Source organism: Vulpes lagopus, chromosome 4 (assembly GCF_018345385.1).
Source record: "Vulpes lagopus strain Blue_001 chromosome 4, ASM1834538v1, whole genome shotgun sequence".
NCBI lineage: Eukaryota > Metazoa > Chordata > Mammalia > Carnivora > Canidae > Vulpes > Vulpes lagopus.
The window spans coordinates 53384225-53403309 of NC_054827.1; the positions used below are offsets into that span (position 1 = coordinate 53384225).

Here is a 19085-nt window from a genome sequence, read left to right on the forward strand (position 1 = left end):
GGGGAAGGAGCTTGGACTCTGTTTAGGGAGCAATGGGGAATTAGAGGGGTTTCCCACCCGCTTGTCCCCATGCCACAAACTGCCATCACCTGCTCTGTGGGTTGCACCCCTTGCTCCTCCCACCCTGCCTCACTATAAATGCCAGTCTGTGCAGGGGGGCACAGTGAGTCCCAGAGGGGAGACCTGGTGACATAGGAGGTCCCCTCAGAGTGGTACGTGTTCCACAAAGGAGCCTCTCTGCCCGCCCCCACGAGCTCCAAGACCTTCCTCAACCCCTCCCCACTTTCAATGTACTGGGAGTTTGCTCATAGCCCCAAGTCAATACAACCTCTGTCACCCGCACTTCCTGTCTCTGCGCAAGGGTTGGGGGAGGAGACCAGAGAGAAAGAAACATTTTTGTATCCTGCTGTAACATTGTGGGAACTGGGGGACTCACCATGATTCAGGTGGAGGGGGTCCTTTTACAAAAAGCTCTGCCTCTGGAAATCTCTCCAGCCAGCCTAGGGGGAACACAGGTCCTGGATGGGGAGTGGCTGGGAGGTGTCTCTCTAGCTGGTCCCTAAAGTGCTGGACTCAGGGGATACCTCTGTGTCTCTGGGCTCCAGACAGCCTCCCAGGAACACAAAAGGCAATGCATCGAAGTGGGATTGTCATCCAGCACTTTTCAGAACACTTGCCCTTGACAAAAGTACTTACACAGGAGCTATTTCTTGAGAACTCATGACACTGTGCGAAAGATACCACCCCATTCTTGGGATGAAAGAGCTGAGAGGCCAGAGAGGTTGCAGGTCCTATAGGGAGTGAGAGACAGTGTCCCCCGGAACACTTCCCAACTCCAGCCCAAAGCACCATCGCCAGTCCTCGTTCACTTTCCACCTCCACTGTACTGTCCCCAAACCAAGTTGATTCTTCCCTGCAAATTGGAGGTGACCTCATGTAGCTTCCAGATTGCTATGTCCAGCTAGCTCTGGAGGTGGGGAGGGAGAGGCCCAGGAGGGGGGAGGAGAGCACCCCTCAGCTTGTGCCAAGGGAAGTAGGGAGGAGAGAAATTCTTGGCAGCCCCTGCCCACTGTGCTAATACGGGGAGCAGCACTTTGGGCCAGGGACCCGGCTCACCGTCCTAGGTAAGAAAGGCGCTCCTGGGTGCAAGCACGGAAGGGGTTGCCCAGCCCGCAGCATCCCAGGACCCTGGCCCGCAAGGAGCGGGCGCCTGGTCGGGGAAGGCGGGTTTGCGCCTGGGCCCCCTGAGCTGTGCCAACACGGGGCAGCTGTACTTCGGGGCCGGTTCCAAGCTGACCGTGCTGGGTAAGGAGTGGAGCGGGGTGCCGGGCGCTCGCGGGGTGGCACGAGGCAGGCGGGCAAGTGCCCAGCTCCGTCTGGGGCTGCGCTCAGAGGCGGGGCTCCCTGGGCCCCGCGGGACTCGGGGTTCGGGATGGGGTGCGCAAGGGAGCGCGGCTGGCCGCAGCGGACAGCGCAGGATTTTTTTGTGCTGGGGCTCCGGGCTGTGAGCACAGAAACTCAGTATTTCGGCGGAGGCACCCGGCTGACCGTGCTCGGTAAGGGGGGGTGCGGGAGGAGGGCTGGGGGGGGCGCCGGGGAGCGCGGGGGGGGGGCAGGGGACGGGGCAGTTCCTGGCTGCGCGGGCGGGCTGTGAACCTGGACACCCAGTACTTCGGGGCGGGCACCCGGCTGACCGTGCTAGGTAAGCGGGGGTGCCCCGGGGGCGGGGGACGGCGGGGAGCGCGAGGGGCAGGGGACGGGCTGTTTCTGTGCTGCTCCGGGGGTGGGGGCTGTGAGCCTGGACGCCCAGTGCTTGGGGCAGGCACCCAGCTGCCCGTGCCAGGTGAGGGGGGATGCCCCGGGAGCGCTGGGGGGCGCAGGGGGCAGGGGACGGCGGGCCTGTTTCTGTGCTGCGCCTGGGGGGGCTGTGAGCCTGGACGCCCAGTACTTCTGGGGGGCGGCACCGGCTGACCGTGCCAGTGCCGGGTGAGCGCGGCCCCCGGGGGGGGGGGGGTCTTGGCTGGGGGCCCAGGGCCGTGCTCTGCAGCCCCGCCCTGACGGTCGTGGGTGAGCGGGCAGCGCCGCGGGGTGGGCGACCCCAGGGCCACCCCCGCCCCGGGTGGGCTCCCGCGCTGGGGGCTGGGGCGCGGCGGGGGCGCGTTGGGGTTTGCGCGCGGGGCTGGGCCTCTGTGCGCTACGAGCAGTATTTTGGCGCCGGCACCAGGCTCACGGTCCTCGGTGAGATGCGGGCGTCACCCCCCACCCCGCCCAGCCCCTGGGACCCGGAGAAGGCGCGGGTGGGGGCCGGGCCGGGGCGCGTGGGGCGCTAACCGTCCGGGGAGGGGCGGGGGCCAGTCCTTCCTCGCAGGCCGGGGACCAGGGCGGAGGGCCAGGGCGCCGTGGGGCTCTTTTCCCGTCTGGGGCATTTAGGGGCAGGGCGAGTGGGGGACGAGAGCGTTGATGAGGACTCCAAGCCGCTGGATTTGGGGCACGGGGCTGAGGAGGGAAAACTGGGGCTGGGGGAGCATAGCAGGGGTGTAGCTGCTACAGAGAGGGGCACCGAGCCTGAGGGGCAGGAAAAAGCAGCGCCGAGCTCGGGATGGGTGGGGGGCACCCAGCCCTGCCGGCTCCTGGGACAGGTAGATGCAAGGGAGGCCGCTGACCAGAGGAGAAAAGGAATGAGAGACAAGGGAGGCCAGAGAGAAAGGCAGATCAATGTTGAGTCAGGGGAGAAAAGACTCAAAACAAGCAAGGTGAGTTGATTTAGTCTTTAGCATGTAAAATTAGAGTTAAAACCCCTGCCCTTCTCTCCTAAGCCCGAGCCCCCTGAGGTGTGTCCACAGCACCCGTTGCCTGCCCAGGGCAGCACTGGAACCTTGGCCACTGGGGTGCATTCACCCCTCCCCCTCCAGTTGTCTCCCTCTGCCCCCCAGCCTGCAATCTTGGGCCTCACACTAAGTATCCCAGTTTCAACAGACCAGGTGGTGCAGGAGGGTCACTCAGGATACTGGTACGTTAACCTGGGTTGTTTGATAACAACAGGCTCCAGTTATAGTTAGACAGGCATTAAGCTGGAGCCAATGGGGCTCAGCTAAGCTTTGTCCAGAGGAAATGCCAGAGTCCTGTGATCAGCCGGGGTGGGGAAAGACCAGACTTTAGAGCCAGATAGATCTAGGTCCCAATCCCTGGCTGGCTAAGGATTGGGTGGTCTTGGGCAAATGAATCTATGTGAAGCTTTATCCCCTCTACGGTATAGGGTCATCATCAATACCTACCCCTTACCATTGCTGTGAGGGTGTAGAGTGTGCAGGGAAGGTGGATTGTTATAATTCAGTGCTTCTCCTCTCCACCCTTCCCCTAGGTGGTCAGTGGGGAGTGAGGGGAGAGGGTGAGCCCAGTACCTGAGGAGGGACCCAGTTTGGCATATGGATAATAGAGGGGAGGGCTGGGTGGGCGTGAGCCATGGGTGGGAACAGGAAAAGATAAACTTCACAATTCTGCCTAAAGCCAGTCCAAGCCACAAACAGAGCATATACAAACAGACTCTCACTAGTACACACACCCACGTAGGCACGCTCACCCACACCCCGCAGGGACTCACAAACACGGAAGGATAAACTGACCCTGCCCTCATCCAGAGCTGTGTAGACATGGCATCCTGTTTGTCCTGCCCGTTGCATCAATAAGCATTGTGCAGAGAGCATCACACATTGTGCAGAGCATCACACATCATTAATTCTGGGGGAAGGACAGAGTGTTTACCGGAGAGGGAGGGTCAGAGAAGTACATTCGGTAGTGCGCCAGGAGGGCTGGTACAACTTCAGAGCCAGGTCTTTGAGAGGAGAGTGAAGACACCAAGTTGAGCAGAGACATTGATGGAACCGGGCAGTGGAGATAGGCTGTTACCCCTTCTGGTGGGTCAGCCAGTAAAGACCTAGAGACATAGTTTCACAGTTAGCAAACAGGAGTTGCAGGGAGGGGAAGCTGATAGGAAAGGAGGCCTGATCAGCTCAAAATGAAAATGCCAGGTTCTCATTAAAAATAATTTAGAATTTCAAGATGGCGACAGCAGCCATTAAGCCAAGGGGTGGGGGTGGACTTTGTAAGGGTGGGGTCCCATATACCCTAGAAGCTGGCCCTGGAGGTTAGGTCACATCCGTAGGAATGTGAAGTGTCAGAAGGACATTTTCTCCATCTTCCGGGCTAAACTGGATTCTTCTTACAAGAAGATTTTTCATTTTAATGGAATTGCTAAGAAATGAATAAAAAAAAAATCAGTGAAAAGCAAAGGAGTAGGATACAATGAATGGAGAGCAGACCCAGAAGAAGTGAGCCAGCCAAATCAGAGGGTGGTCCGGGCCTTCACCCAAGACTCTGCAAAGGAGAGACTTTGGACAAAAATTGTATCAAAACTAGCAAGAAGCTGCCCTGATGGTCTCAGATGCTTATTTAGGAAGCTGATGGGTAGAAAAAAGTATAAGACTGAGAAAGGAGTGAAGAAGGTCGATGAGCCCCTGAACTTGACATAAGGAGCGATTGTTCTCTATGTGAGCTAGGAAGCTCGGGGGGCACCTGAAGGCAGAGCAATGGCTAGGGTGGCCTCGGGAACTGCCAGAAAGTCCAAAGCTCCCACATTCTCAGGAGCACAGCATAACACCAAAGGGTACCCTCCCCTGAGTGCACAAAAATATGCCCTCTGTAGACTATCATCTGAAGAAGACCCCCAGCTCCCAAATGACCCCCTAACCTCCAGTTCCTCTTTACTCCTTGGCCACTTCGATTTAGAAGTAACCTACGGGCTGAGGACAGGGCCTTTCTGAATACTAACGTCACTTAGCCTCCATAGCCACTCTGGAAAGTCGGTGTCATGATTTTCCCTTCACGAGCAGGGAAAATGATGCCTAGAATTTAAGATGTTGTCCCGACGTCACACTGGTGGGCAAAGTCAGCTTTAAGATCTGGATCCTATTATTCTGATTCCCATCGTGTGCTCGATCCCCTCAAATAACTACCACCTGATATGGAGAAATGTAGACAGATAAGGTTTCACTGCTGGAGAAGAAATCAAATAACATCGGTGAGGGGACATTACTCAGAATGCCTACAGGGTGACTACAAAGGACACGCAGGGCAGGAGAACAAATACAGACGAACATGATGGAGACCCCAAACACACAGGACCTGCTACTACATAATTTTGCTTTATGATGACTCCATTTCCAGCTCATTCTCTCTCTGTCTCCCTATTTCTCTCTGTTTCTGTCTCTGTTCTCTCTCTCTCTCTCTCTCTCTCTCTCTCTCTCTCTCTCTCTCACACACACACACACACACACACACACACACAGAGCAAACCCAGACAGCTGTCAGCCCAGCCCTGGTCCCAACCTCTCTTCCCTTGCAGAGGATCTGCAGAAGGTCACCCCTCCCACGGTCACAGTGTTTGAACCATCAGAAGCAGAGATCTCGCGGACCCAGAAGGCCACACTCGTGTGCCTGGCCACGGGCTTCTACCCCGACCACGTGGAGCTGAGCTGGTGGGTGAACGGGAAGGAGGTCACGAGTGGGTTCAGCACCGACCCCCAGCCCTACAAGGAGAGGCCCAGCGAGAATGACTCCAGCTACTGTCTGAGCAGCCGGCTGAGGGTCTCTGCCTCCTTCTGGCACAACCCGCGCAACCACTTCCGCTGCCAAGTCCAGTTCTATGGGCTCGGGGACGACGATGAGTGGGAACACGATAGAGTCAAACCTGTCACCCAGAACATCAGTGCTGAGGCCTGGGGCAGAGCAGGTGAGGGAGGACCCGGGGGAGGGGGGGAAATGAGTCAGAGCCCAGCAAGGGGGCACGGGGGGTGGGGGGTGGTTCCAGGCAGAAGACCAGGCAGGCCACATGCAGAGGTAGAGTTCAGAGATTCATCATCAGTCTTATACATTCATTAATCCAACTTAAACTGCAAAAAAAGAATAAGCACCCCAAGCCTTTTGTGGAAGGCAGCGAGATAGAAATAAAACATTCCCCATGAAAAACAGGAAGAAAGAAAAACCACGTGCAGAGAACCCAGGACAGAGCAAGGGACTAAAGGCCAGCATGAGGGGGACGGGGCGCCTCGGGCTCATTCCTCCCCCAGATCCTCAGCCCAGCAGAGCCTTGCAGCGGGGGCCCTCACTGTCCTAGCCTGTAGGGCTCCGCACCGAGGGGTGCCCCCAGCCCCACCACGCTCCACGGGGTTCCAGGGTGGTGTGGCTCCATCAACACAGGCCCAGAAAGACAGTCCAGGAGCCTTCGAGAAGGCCGGTCCGGCCTGGGGTCCCTGCTCCCCAGAAGGCTCACTTCCTGTGTTCGTGTTTGTTTTGTTCTTGATTGAAGCCCAGCTGACAAGTCATATTGCATTAGCTTCAGGTGCACCTACCTGGGCAGCTCCCCGCCTGCTTTAGAAGATGGGGTGTCTCATCCGTTCCCTCCCCCTTTTTTCTCTTTCAGACTGTGGCTTCACCTCGGGTAAGTGCCCCTGTCTGCTGCTCACTCTCTGCCTCCCGTGGCTTTGCCCTGGACCCAGAGCACGGGGACCCCATGGGCCCTGGGGTGGGGGTGGAGAGGCCAGAGCCACCTGCTGCTCACGGGTCCCCGTGTGCCCTCCCTTCCCGCCCGCAGTGTCCTACCATCAGGGCGTCCTGTCTGCCACCATCCTCTATGAGATCCTACTGGGGAAGGCCACGCTGTATGCTCTGCTGGTCAGCGCCCTGGTGCTGATGGCCAAGGTAGGGGAGGCGGACGGGGCGGGCAGCCTGGAGGGAAAGGATAGAATAGAACATCAGGCGTGGAACACGAGGGGATCTCAGAGCCTGACTCAGCCCTGATATATCCTCTGTCTCAAGGAAATTATAATGGGACTGTCAGACTGGGGAGAATGTATGGGGATCGTTACAGGACGTCGCATCCGAGGATGGGGAGAGTCAACCAGCCATACCCAAAATCAGGCCCAGCGTCAGGCTCCCCAGCCCCCTCCTATTGTTCATGGCTCCTGGGACCTTGACAATACTCTCTCTCCTTCAGGTCAAGAGAAAAGGTTCCTGAGACCGGCTCCAAAAGTGCATCCTGAGATGATCATGAGCCTCACCCTCGATTCTCCTTCGCACGCTTCCAGTCTGCGTTTCTAAAAGAGTTATTCTCTCTCTACCTCTTATCACCTTCCTGCTGGGATATCTGTCCCCTCTCTCTGCTTCCCTGCAGACTGAGCTCCTCAGGCCTGATACTGAAATAGACTAAAACAATAAAAGTGTCCTGCCAGGCCGTGTGGTGTCTCGGGAGTATCTATGAAGTTCTGTCCTTTAAAGATTCAGGAAGGCACCATCCATGACTGACCCTTCTTTCTGAGCAAGGCTGCTTTCTCCTGTCCATCCTGCTGGAGGATGGCCTCCGTGGTCCATACCCAGGTGTTCCGGGTTCCTTGGGTGTAGGGTTGGCCCAAAGGGCACAGAGAGGGGAAAACCTGCATAAGGATGAGCAGAGATGAGCCCTAAGCTCACCTCACATGGGACCCAGGTCAGGGTAGCCTATGGTCTGGAATGCTTGGTCAGCTGTCAATTCCAGACTCAGGTTTCATTTATTATCCATTTAGGTCTTCTCTGGATCTGTTCTTAATGCCTCCATCTCATCTTGTTTTGAGATTTCGGCAGAAGATCTAACTCTCTTCTGCATGTCTGGGTTAGAATCCTAAAGGAGGCACAGAGTTGCAACTACTGATGAATGAAGCCCAGAGATTTCACGGAAACGGGGCGCGAGGGGATCATGCTCCAGGGTGGGGCGTGGTGAGATGTTACACATGAGGAGCCCCTCACTTGATGCGGTAGACAGCCGGCCACCCCAAGCGCAGCGTGTCAAGCACATCCACTCGGGCAGAGACAGTTACTTATCTTACTGGGGGAAATCCTCCAAGGAAGTCACAGTTGCTGTGGTGGAACACACAGCAGGGGAGGGAAGGGACACAAACAGGGGAAAGAAGGACACAGACCCCCAGACCACTGAGAGAGGAGATGTGAGCTCCTTTAGGCAGAGGTGAGCAGGGAGTCCGAAAGTCAAGAAAGGATGGGGAAGGTGGAGTCCCTTGCTGGTAGCCTGCTTGTTCCAGGCTTGGGGCTGGGCGCTGGCACAGGTGTCCCGGCTCATCCCCATCGCGCCCCTGGAAGCAGGTGTTACTCTCCCTCGGCCACGGATGAGGAAGCCACAGTTCATGGGTCACATGGACCTGTAAGCTGCGAAACCGTGGCACGTTCTCATGAAGATGGAAATTCAGGAAGCCTGTTCTGAATAGTGGCCAGAATGGTGTGACTGTCACAGGCTGACATGGAGTAGCTGCCCCCAACTTCCGGTGCAGGACCTACAGGCACAGACTATAGAGAGACTTTGACTCCTCCTGAGTATTCATTTCTTAGCATTGCAGTAACAAAGAACCACAGACTTGATGGTTTAAAGCAGTAGACATTTATTCTCTCCCAGTTCTGGAGGCCAGAAGTCCAAAATCAGGTGCGAGCAAGGTCACACCCCCTTGAAAAGCTCTAGGGGAGAATCTTTTCCGCTTCTCCCTACCTCTGGCACACTTGGTGGTCCTTGGCTTGTGGCAACATCGCTCCGACCTTTTGCCTGTCTCCACCTCACCTTCCCCCTGTGTCCCTATGCCTGAATTTCTCCCTTATTTTTCTTACCAAGACCGGAGTCATTGGATTTAAGACATACCCTGAAGTCAGAAGGATTTTGTCCTGAGATCCTTAGCATGTACCTCTGCAAAGACCTCATTTACAAATTAGGCCACTTTTTGTTCTGAGGTTCAGGGTGGGCATGAAGTTTGAGGCGATGCTATTTACCCCACTGCACTGTGTGTCCAGGAATGGGAGGTGAGGGGTTCCCCAGACACAGCTGACACAGGCCAGGAAGGGACAGGACAGAACAGGGAAAGGAGAAGCTTAAGGGACTACTAAGCTTTTCAGAGAGAAGAGGGCATTGTGGGGACCAGAGGGGCTTCCCTGGGACAGGGTGTGGAGGACGGGTGTTTGTGGGCACAGAGCAGTGGCGGGGGTGGAGAATGCTGAGCAGAAGCAGGACAGAGATGGAGGAGCAGGTGGAGAGAGGGTAACCCCACACAGAAGGGAAACGGGGCTCGCTGAGCAGGGCACGAGCAGCTGGGGAGGATGCGGGCAGAGGAGCCCGTGGGCACCTGGGGTTTGCCAATGTGAGGACTGAAAGAATGTCCTCCGGAGAACAAACCACCCTCCACCCTTCCACTCCGGGAGACATAATAGAGCTGGAGAGAATTACAAACATCACCTAGTCCCCACACCCACACCGCACCCTGCTCGACCCAATTCTTACAGCTGTTTCCTTGCCCCCTCAGACAACACCCCCCCACCTCCTCAATATTCGACTCACAGCACTAGGAAGTTAACCTCTTCTGCCTCGGCCTCTCTCTGTAGAATCCAAGTAGGTCCTTCTGGACCAGTTCTGGGCATCCCATCCATCCTTCCTCAGGTGAAACTGAGCAAAGACATGTTAGATGCCAGGTGACCATGTGATTTATTTATTGCATGATCAGGGACCCTGCCGAGGGTGAGAGGTAAGATTCTGGGACAAGAGAAGTGAATCAAGGGGCACCTGGGTGGCTCCATCGGTTGAGCATCTGCCTTCAGCTCAGGTCATGATCCTGGGGTCCTGGGATAGAGCCCCACATCTAATGCTCTGCTCAGCCAGGAGTCTGCTTCTCTCTCTTCCTCTGCCTTACCCCTACTTGTGCTCTCTCTCTCAAATAAAATAATAAAGTCTTCAAAAGAAGGAAATCAAGATTGTCCCTGCAAACTAGGATACATGGCCATTCCAATTAAAAGGGCTCCCAAAGAGTTTCTGAGCCCAGAGAATGAATGGGAAGCCCTGAAGCAATTCCTCAGTGGCCTGGGCCTATCAGCCTATTCCAATCTCAGGGCTCATCTAAACAGCATCCTGTTGAAGAGACCTGAGGGCAGAAGGTAGTCCAGGGACAAACTCCAGAAGTGAGCCCAATACGGGGCAAACAAAGCGTGCTTATTGATTGAAAAGACTTAGAAGCCAAGCATCTCTAAGGGAATGCCGGGGGTCCCCAGGTTCTCACCTTTCCCCAGGGCACAGCTGGACTCACGTTGGGAGAGTGAACCAGGAGAGCAACCTCAACCCTGTGATCTGTAGAGGTTTATTTAGAAATTAGGAGGGAAATGGGAGCATCCAACTGGTCATGGAATCATGAGAACATCCTGGTGGGGGGGTAGGTTCCTGTAGGGAAGGGCTGCTCAAGCCCCTGTCACTTGCCCAGAAAAATGTTCCTGTCAGCACTAGTATCCATGAAAGACCCGCATGCCCTCCTACCGCAGGGCTCATGGCCCGGATACCCAGGCTGGGTGGTGGGGATGGGAGCCGAGGGTGCTGGGACCTTCCAAGAGACAAAGACTTCTTCTCTCTTAAGTAAGTGGTAGGGGAAGAGGGAGGGAGGAAGAAAAGAGACAAAAAAAAAGATTTTAGAACAAGAGAGGCTGGAAAAGGAGCAATGGATCCTGATAGATAACAATATCTCCATTTCCTGCCCTGAAACATTTCCCTATTTTTCTTCTTCCATAGGGACCCAGGAAAGGGCAGCCTGGCTGACCCCAGCCCCTTACAGTCAGAGAGACACACAGCCCTAAATGTCCCTGTGTAGGAGGAGTTTCATGAGGTCACTGCTTAGGGATGGATGTGAGAATGGGGGTTTGGTACTTGAGACCAAAGACACACTCATGCCTACATGTATTTTCATCTAGGGTGCCAGGAACTGCTGATGGAGATCAGGAATGGCTAAAACCCCACATCAATTCTTAGCACTACTACTGACCTATGGGTGAATTGCTCTTCTGCTCGCCCATTGACTTCCTCTCTTTCATGACCAAGTTCACTTTTACCCTGTCCATGGAAATTACCCTATGCCCATATAAGAAGAATCAGAGTATGGAAGGCCACCAAGCCTGGACAACAATGATGACAGTTCACTCCCATTGTCTGTGGCAGACTCCTGTAGTCCCCAGAATAGTGATTTCTGAAGCTTGGTACCCCATAATCTGAGATGTTATCCACCCCATCTGGGCCCCAAACACAAAAAGAATTTTCTGCCTCAGTCTTGGGCTAGATATCTCCTTTCCCCTCTTGGAAACTTTCTGCTCTCAAGCTGTGTTTATGGATCTGAGGTCTCTGGGTTCCTTAACACACCACACCTCTCCATCATTCCTTAGGACTTACTGTGACAGCACTTGGCCATATCCTGAATCATGTCCCTCCAACAGAGGACCTAGTCTCTGCTCAGCACACACCCACAGTCCCCACTACATGGTGTTCCTCCTCCATTTCTACCCATTGCCTTTACTTTTGCTGCACTTGGACTCCTAACAGGCTCCCCTCCTTGGGGAGGATGGAGTCCTGGTGATAAGGGAGTGGATCTGTAGGTCAGATCTGTAGGTCCACCAGAGCCCACAGCTCTGACTATCTCCCCCAGGAGAGTCATCAGCCAGCTGGAAGTATCTCAGCTGTCCTCTGGGAGTCTGAGGGGTGGTCCTCACAGGAGACTGCACTCTAGGGCTTACTAATGTAAGAAGTGGTTTTTTAAAATAGCGACTTGAGGGTGGTCCTGCTGGGATGAGCCCTCCTGCCCAAGTCCTGGGCCACTCCAGCAATCACAGCTGAGTCCTCTGCACCCTCACTCCCACGGTGAGACTTTAACTGGACTGGGTCTGGGAACTATACATGCCCTCACTGATAAGGGTTCTTGTATCCCCCCATTTATGCTTGACCTGTCCTGGGAACAGCGAGCTCTCCATCCACCTGAGCAGCCATTTCATCCCCCGATGGCTCTTGTGAAGAATTCTCTCCTATTTCCATATCCATCAAACTCATTGTCATACCCTCATTGACCACTGAGATAGTCCCATGAAAGCCAGCAAGCCCACCCCAGTCGAGACCACAAATCTAAGAGAGATAGAATAAGCACAACTTTTAAAAGCTTGAATTTGAGTTTGCAGAGGAGGAAAAGGACTCAGCAGAGAGAGAACATTAGGATGACAAAGATATGGACTTCTAATCCAAAGAGGCCTAGACCGAAGCCTTAGGTCTCACCACCTTAGGACCACCTCTGAGACTCAGCCTCCCTTCCTATAAAATGGGCTGAATTACAATCCCGACTCCATGAGGTGGTTTCATCTTATTAATGCACACAACAGGCAAAGCTGCCATCACAGCCTCAATAAATTTTAGCCACCATCATAAAAATTGTTAGGAGCCTAAAGTCTATTTTCTGGCTAGACATTTCCAGTTCTCTCAATGTCTTTCGCATACGGCCCAGTTTTGAGCACTTCCAACTCCCCACAGCCCAGCCACCCTCTTCTGAAAACATTTTTGTGTGTTTTTGCCCTTCAGTTTTCTAGAAGTGTGGTGTTCGGAACGGAAGACCGTGCCAGGTGGGTTCTGACCTATATCAGGGAGACAGAGCGCTTACCCCCTGAGTCTCGATATTGCCTATACTGGGTCTGTTAGGGCAATTTTCAACATCCTGTACCCACTCACAGAATTCACTTTTGACTCAGACCCTGAGTCTTTTTCACAGGTCCTGCTATGAGACTTGCTATTTGCCGACAGTTGCTTTTCTCTTTTCAGGGGAAGATGAGGGGAGATGGGGGGGATTTGTTGAATTGTATCGCATTTCTTCAGCTCATCTCTTCAACCTGTCTGATTTCTGAGGGATCTAATTTTGTGGGTCATTGTATGGACCCCTCCATCCTCATGCCACTCAGGCCTGATGGTTGCACCTTATGTGTTTCTACAGAAGTGGCTCATAAAACCCACAGCAAGATCATAGTTCAATACAGAGTCCACGTTCCTCTAAGCTTTGTCTGAGATCCTGGAGCTGCTCAAACATAGATAATTAGCTTCTGATTCTCCTCTGTCCACAGCTGCATGGCTCTGGATAACTCATTTTGCTTTGTGGGGCTTCTGACACTTCGTCTGTGAAGTGAGGAGATTAGGTAAAGTGATGTCTAAAGAATCTTCAAACTCTGCTCTTTAGATTCAGTGATTCACAGTCTGCAGGCCCCAAGTCACCATGAGGAAGAGAGCTTTGGGGATCTAATTCTTCCCAGATGCAAATCATTCACACAGTGACATGGCCTCAGCAGCTGTCTCTGGTGGGGAGGCGGGGTGCCAACCCTGGAAGCCCGCAGTTAACAAGAGGCACCTGGCACCCTGACACCTGTTCGCTGGCTCTCCTCCAGAAGGAGACCTGGTTAGGTGGTGAATGAGGAGAAGAACATAGAGTTTAAAGGAGAGTGGCCTTGAATCAAAGGCAGGAAGTAAAGAGATGCAGATTGGGGTCTTTTAGGAGACAACTGGGGGAGGTTTGGGGATGTCTGAGCCCAGGGCTGGCTGCTGAGCTGTTTATCTCTGAGCAACATCACAACAGCCACCCACCTGCCCCTAGCTCATCTCAGGGACTCACAACAGGATGTGGTTTGACATTTACCAGGTCCTGCATCTGGGGGCCTGTGAAAGCCCCCCCCCTTTCTGAGCATCATGAGAACCACACTCCCCACATCCTGCCCCAACCCCTTCCCTGCCACTCTTTCTACTGGGCCTCTGGTGAGCACCCTGGCAGTGGAAATAGAACTACAGCAGGGAGAAGAAAGGCCCTCTAGAGGGGGATCTGGGCACCTCAGCTCCCCGTGCAGACCACCCCACCCCCAACACAACCTCTACACCTGCTGGAGGTGACCCCTGAGATCAGAGAGCAGATAGTGAAGACTAAAAACAGCTGCAAACCGCTCTGACCCAGTTGGGGTCCCTCCCGGCCCCACATCACTCCGGCAACTCCCTCCTCCCACCTGTTCCCTTCATGCACTCCCCCCCTCCTTTGCAACCTCCCGCTTCCTTCCATTCATCTAATGAGAGTTGCTAATGAGTCACAGGAAAAGAGCCCCAGATAATCAACAGACAGAACATGGGCAGTCCCTGGATATCTGAGCTGGTGTCTGTGTGCTGGACTCACCAGGCCTCTCTAAAGCCTCATCCCCTCCTGCTGAGGCCTGTGAGGTCTGTGTGATGGACAGTTTCTATCTCAGCTGGGTAAGAGGAGGAGGAGAAGGTAATGCAGAGAGAACAGAGGACCAGACAGAGAGAAGCCTCCGGAGGAGGGAGTGGGTAAATGATAGGCTGTGTCACAGGCCACGCGTGCTTGTAGCAGCTCACGGGGCTATAACATTCTCAACGCAAAGCATATGATCCTGGACAAAAATACGAAGCAGCCTGATTTCAGTATCACCAGCTCTCCCACCCTGGGCCTTCCCTGCCTTCCTCAGCTGCTGAGAGGCCCCCAGCTCACTCCATATCAATCCCATGAGTGCCAGACATCCAGGCAAAACCACTTGAGAGGAGTTTCTTTGGCCAACAGCATGTGGCTCGGTGCCCCCCACGTGCCAGTGGCCCAGGAATGACATGCCTGGGAATTGCCATCCTGGCACGCCTACAAAGTCAGCCAAGGAAGGGGTCCTGGAAGCTCTCCTAGAAAGGAGGCAGCCTCATCTGCCCCAGGCACAAGTGAGATTGATGAATTCCTGGCAGGGAAGAGTGTATCTGAGCAGCATCTGCCATCCTGAGCTGGTTTGCTTTGTCCCCCAGAAACTAAGGTAATTGTAGATTCCTGAGTCCTTAGACTTAGGGAAACCATTAGGGACGAGGAGTCTTACTCATGAATAGGGCAGGTAACATGGAGGATATTAATTTGTTTTGATGAACTTTGGAAGGTTTTCAAGCCTCTCCCTCACCAGCCTCCCCTTTCCTAGTAATGTCCTCCTGTCTCTGTCACTCTGTGCAAGGATCAGTGTTGTTCACTCACCGCTTTTCTAGAGATCACAGTATTCACTGGCACTTCCACATTTCTATTCAAACAGACTCTCCTGCTGAGAATGTCATTTTGCTTATCTAAATCCGAGCCTCCTAAAAACCTAACCTTCACTAAATGTCTATCTCCTTTGTGAAATTTTGCAGAACTTCTGAATATCTTACAAAAATGAAAATCTGGGGGCACCGGGGTGGCTCAACGGTTGAGCGACTGCCTGCCTTTGGCTCAGGGCGTGATCCCAGGGTCCTGGGATTGAGTCCCACATTAGGCTCCCCAAGGGAGCCTGCTTCTCCCTCTGCCTGTGTCTCTGCCTCTCTCTCTCTCTCTCTCTCTCTCTCTGTGTCTCATGAATAAATAAAATCTTTAAAAAAAAATTGAAAATCCATCTTCACTCTCCCATCACTTGCCTAGTAGTAGTGATTACCTGGACCAGCTCTGTGTTAGGAAGGATTCTGAGGCTGCATAAAACCCCACCAGAAACCACCTGTATCTGAATGGGTACCACACATGGGACAAGTTTCACTGGCTTGCCATCTGAGTATATTTGGCATTTTAAAATATTTATTACATAGCCTAACATTTAATATTTTATTTTAAGTAAGTCTTTCTTTCGGGTAAGTCGGGATCAAAATATCTTGTAAACTAAAAGAGGAAAATCATATCTATTGAAAATCGGACCCTGTGATGAGGCTTTAGAACATCTCATTCACTACACTGAGTCCAATGAGGGAAGTTTGATAGGTGAGGAAAAAGAGAGATGAGATCACGAGCCCAACTTAAAGCAATTGGTAAATTTTGACTGAAAAACCGAGGTGCCTTACAAATACAGAGACTGGGACAAGATCAGGGAACGAGGAGAGAAGTCAGTGGGTGAAGCACAGGAGCTCTGGGCTAGTAAAACTTCCTGCAGGACCCTTTGTCAAAAGCCATAGACAGGTACCACATAAAAAATAACAAATGTGCCAGATATTAATAACGGGAAACCAGGGGAGTAGAGGGACAAATACTAGAATTCACTCAATCATCTGCTAGTGTTGGGACACCTGGGTGGCTCAGCGGTTTAGTGCCTGCCTTTGGCCCAGGGCATGATCCTGGAGTCCAGGGATCAGGTTCCACACTGGGCTCCCTGCATGGAGCCTGCTTCTCCCTCTGCCTCTCTCTCTCTCTCTCTCTCATGAATAAATAAAATCTTAAAAAAAATTATCTGCTAGTGTTTATGTTTCTCTAAGCCCGTTCCAAATCCTGAAGTCTAGTAACTGAAAGTAATCTGGCAGGACCGGGAGAGATCCAGAGAGAGATCCAATTCTAAATAACCAGCTAACAAGCAAGCAATAGCTTGAAACGTTGTTTACTTTTAGGTGTGAACCAAATTTGAGTTGTAAACCCGTCTTTACTTTTACTGTCGTGGCACTACCCCTTGCCTTAGTAACTGAGTATTTCCATAAAGGTGGGGGGGGGGAAGTAAACCAAGTGCCTTGATTAAGCCATGCTGTGACTCCACCCAGCACCATCCTGAGTGCACTTCATTTTTCTTTCTGATCCCTCTGATGGCTCAGAGTTCCCAGCACGGGAGAGCTGCTTAATGCAGAAGCAGGCGGTGAGAGTCCCCAGGAATTCCTAAATACTGTCTGGATCACCATGCGTGGCCGTCTCAGATTTTCCTCTGCAGATTCAATGGCGCTGAAACGAAACAACCATCTGAACTGTCCTAGACAAAGTGATGCCAGGAACAGAGTATTTTAAGATTCGTGTGCCCCCTCGTGGAGCACAAGGGACAGTAGAAAAGAAAAGCTTGTTAAGAATAAGGAGGACGAGGGAGGGATGAGGGACCCAGGGATGAGGAAGGAAGCTCGGTTGCCAAGGCAACCGTAGCATCTCTTCCCAGCCACCCCCAGAAGCCTTTTCCTCTCCTTCATTCTCATCCAAATAATTTCTCTTTTTTAGGGTATTACCATAATATACGCGTGTCCTCAGCTTTTCCCTCATCTCTGGTGTGTCTTTGGTCACCATCCGCTTCTCTGCTCCCTTTTGCTACAAGGGAAGGGATGAGACACAGTAGGATACGAATTAAAAAGCCTAAAATCCAAAACAATAATCAAAGTCCCTGAGTGTGGTTTCTGATACTAACAGGAGCACACTGCCAGCCCGCCAGAGGACAGTCTCCAGAACGCCTCGCCCCTTCCCGGCCACAGGGCCTCATCAAAGCTTCCCCCAAGACGTCTACTCTCTGCAGAAAGGACAACAGAAGGAGACTCTCCAGGTGATGAGAATTAACCACTGAAGTCACCCGAGTGGGCCTCCTCTCACTCGGCCACCTGCCTGCCACCACGCCGCAACCCGCTACTGGTGCTTCCCACCTGCTTCCCTCCCCAGTGTGGACAGACAGGAATGGGGGGAGAGGAGAGCGTGAGGCAAGGCCCAGCTCACTCTGAGGGCTGGAGGTTAACAGCCTGGGATGCCGCATCCGTGCCCCGTGAGCTCGAGGACATGCGTGCAATCCACAGGCCCTACACGCAAATACATTTTGTTCTCCCTGAGAACTCAGTCAACTTCTTTGGGAGAATCAGACTTGATTCCGTTGTTCTCATAGTGCCTGACAATCAGAAACCCAGATATCCTCCACCCAGCCCCAGAGGGAGGGCTCTGGGGGAGGGTGGGGTTTTTGCACAGATGTCTCCCCCCACCCACTCAGTGTGAGACTCCAGGCGCAGAGGTAGAAGCCAGAGTCACTGAGAAGGAGCTTCTTAGAACTCAGGATGAACAGGCCGTCCTGGGGCCTGGAGGCTGTGAAGTTGTGCGGTGTCTCAGGGACTACCTGGGTAACACTTACTGAGGAGAAGAGTAGCTGGGGGGCCCCTCCCAGGGACTGCCGGTACCAGTAGAGATAAGGGCTCGATGCCCCCTGCACGGTACATTCCAGGGAGAACAGGCTGCCCACAAGCTGCACCCTGGCAAGCGGCCTTTGGTGGATGGTCTGAGCTCTGACACCTGAGGGAAGTGTAAAAGGCCATTTAGAGTGAAGAACCTCAACTGAACTTGCCTTCCTCCTTGACCCAGGGGTGGCTCAAGTCCTCCCATGGCCCAGGCATATGGGATCCACCGCAGGGAGTAGACTGGGAAGGCCAAGGGTGTAGAAGGGCCCTGGTCAAAGAGAGACAAATAGAGCGAACTCCTTCCCAGAGGATAGAGAAAACCAAGACTCAGCATACCAACCACTAGGATTAAAGCCCAGTAGCCATTCGAGAAAACGGAAGGAATGTACTAAAGGGAGTCAATCCAACAGCTGAGACTCTAGATTCATAGGGTTAGCGTTGAGGGTGAGGACTTGAGAGGACGCCTGCCAGAGAGAACAGCACCCACCTAAGAAAGTGCCCAGGAGAAGGGCAAGGAGATAGCAGGGCATAGTTCAAGCCAGCTTCAGCTCAGCTAGGACGGTTGACACCTCATCTGGGCCAGAGTGGTGACAGGGCTCCTCCCTCTTACAGATCTGCTGCCACAGAACTGAGTGATCATTTCCCCTCAAGCTGGGGAGGAAATGAGGCTGGTCCTTTCTTAAGTACGTGATGAATCACCCCATCCTCCCTGGGAACCAGCTTTACCCTGTACGTTATCTTTACTGAAATCCTGCTGAAGTTCTAGTATGTAAATATATTTAAAGGGTTATTATTTACCTGTAAACAAGAGATGACTCTCTGGCTCCCCCAAGAGACCATTGAGTCTTTAATAACCATCAGAGAAAATGTGACATTGGCAGGATGATGAAAAGGGATTTCAGTCTCTGAAGCTAGAAACCTGTTAGAGGACATGTCACCTGGGTAGCTGAAAAGAAAGGAGATAAAAGTGGATCAGAGCTCAGGAGATTTAGGTCTCCAGGATATTCAAAGCAAAAGAAGCTCAGCTCTGAGGAAAGGAACCCTTCTGACAGCCAGCCAAGGGATCTGTATCCTCTTCATCCCCGCACATGGGATCTGAGACCTGGACAGGCGGAGTCAACTGCTGAACTGATCAAAGCTGGACTCTATGTTCCATGTGCCGCTAATGACCTCACTAGATCTCATTTACGCTCCAAATGCAACATGAAGTAGAGGAAACATCAGGGAGCCTTGGAATCAAATAGATCTGGGTTCAAATCGCAGCTCTGCACTGTGCTGGTTTAGG

The 19085-nt window shown here is 53.1% G+C and overlaps 2 gene segments (V, D, J or C); one reads left to right on the top strand and one right to left on the bottom strand.

Moving 5' to 3' along the window:
- Positions 1-1407: 1407 nt before the first annotated feature.
- LOC121489709 lies at positions 1408-7288 on the top strand. The segment is given in 5 exon segments: positions 1408-1556; positions 5402-5788; positions 6479-6496; positions 6650-6756; positions 7052-7288. Coding segments are annotated over 5 exon segments (657 nt in total).
- Positions 7289-16293: 9005 nt separating this feature from the next.
- Positions 16294-18415, bottom strand: LOC121489710. The segment is given in 4 exon segments: positions 16294-16607; positions 16880-16958; positions 17758-17915; positions 18288-18415. Coding segments are annotated over 4 exon segments (309 nt in total).
- Positions 18416-19085: the final 670 nt, after the last annotated feature.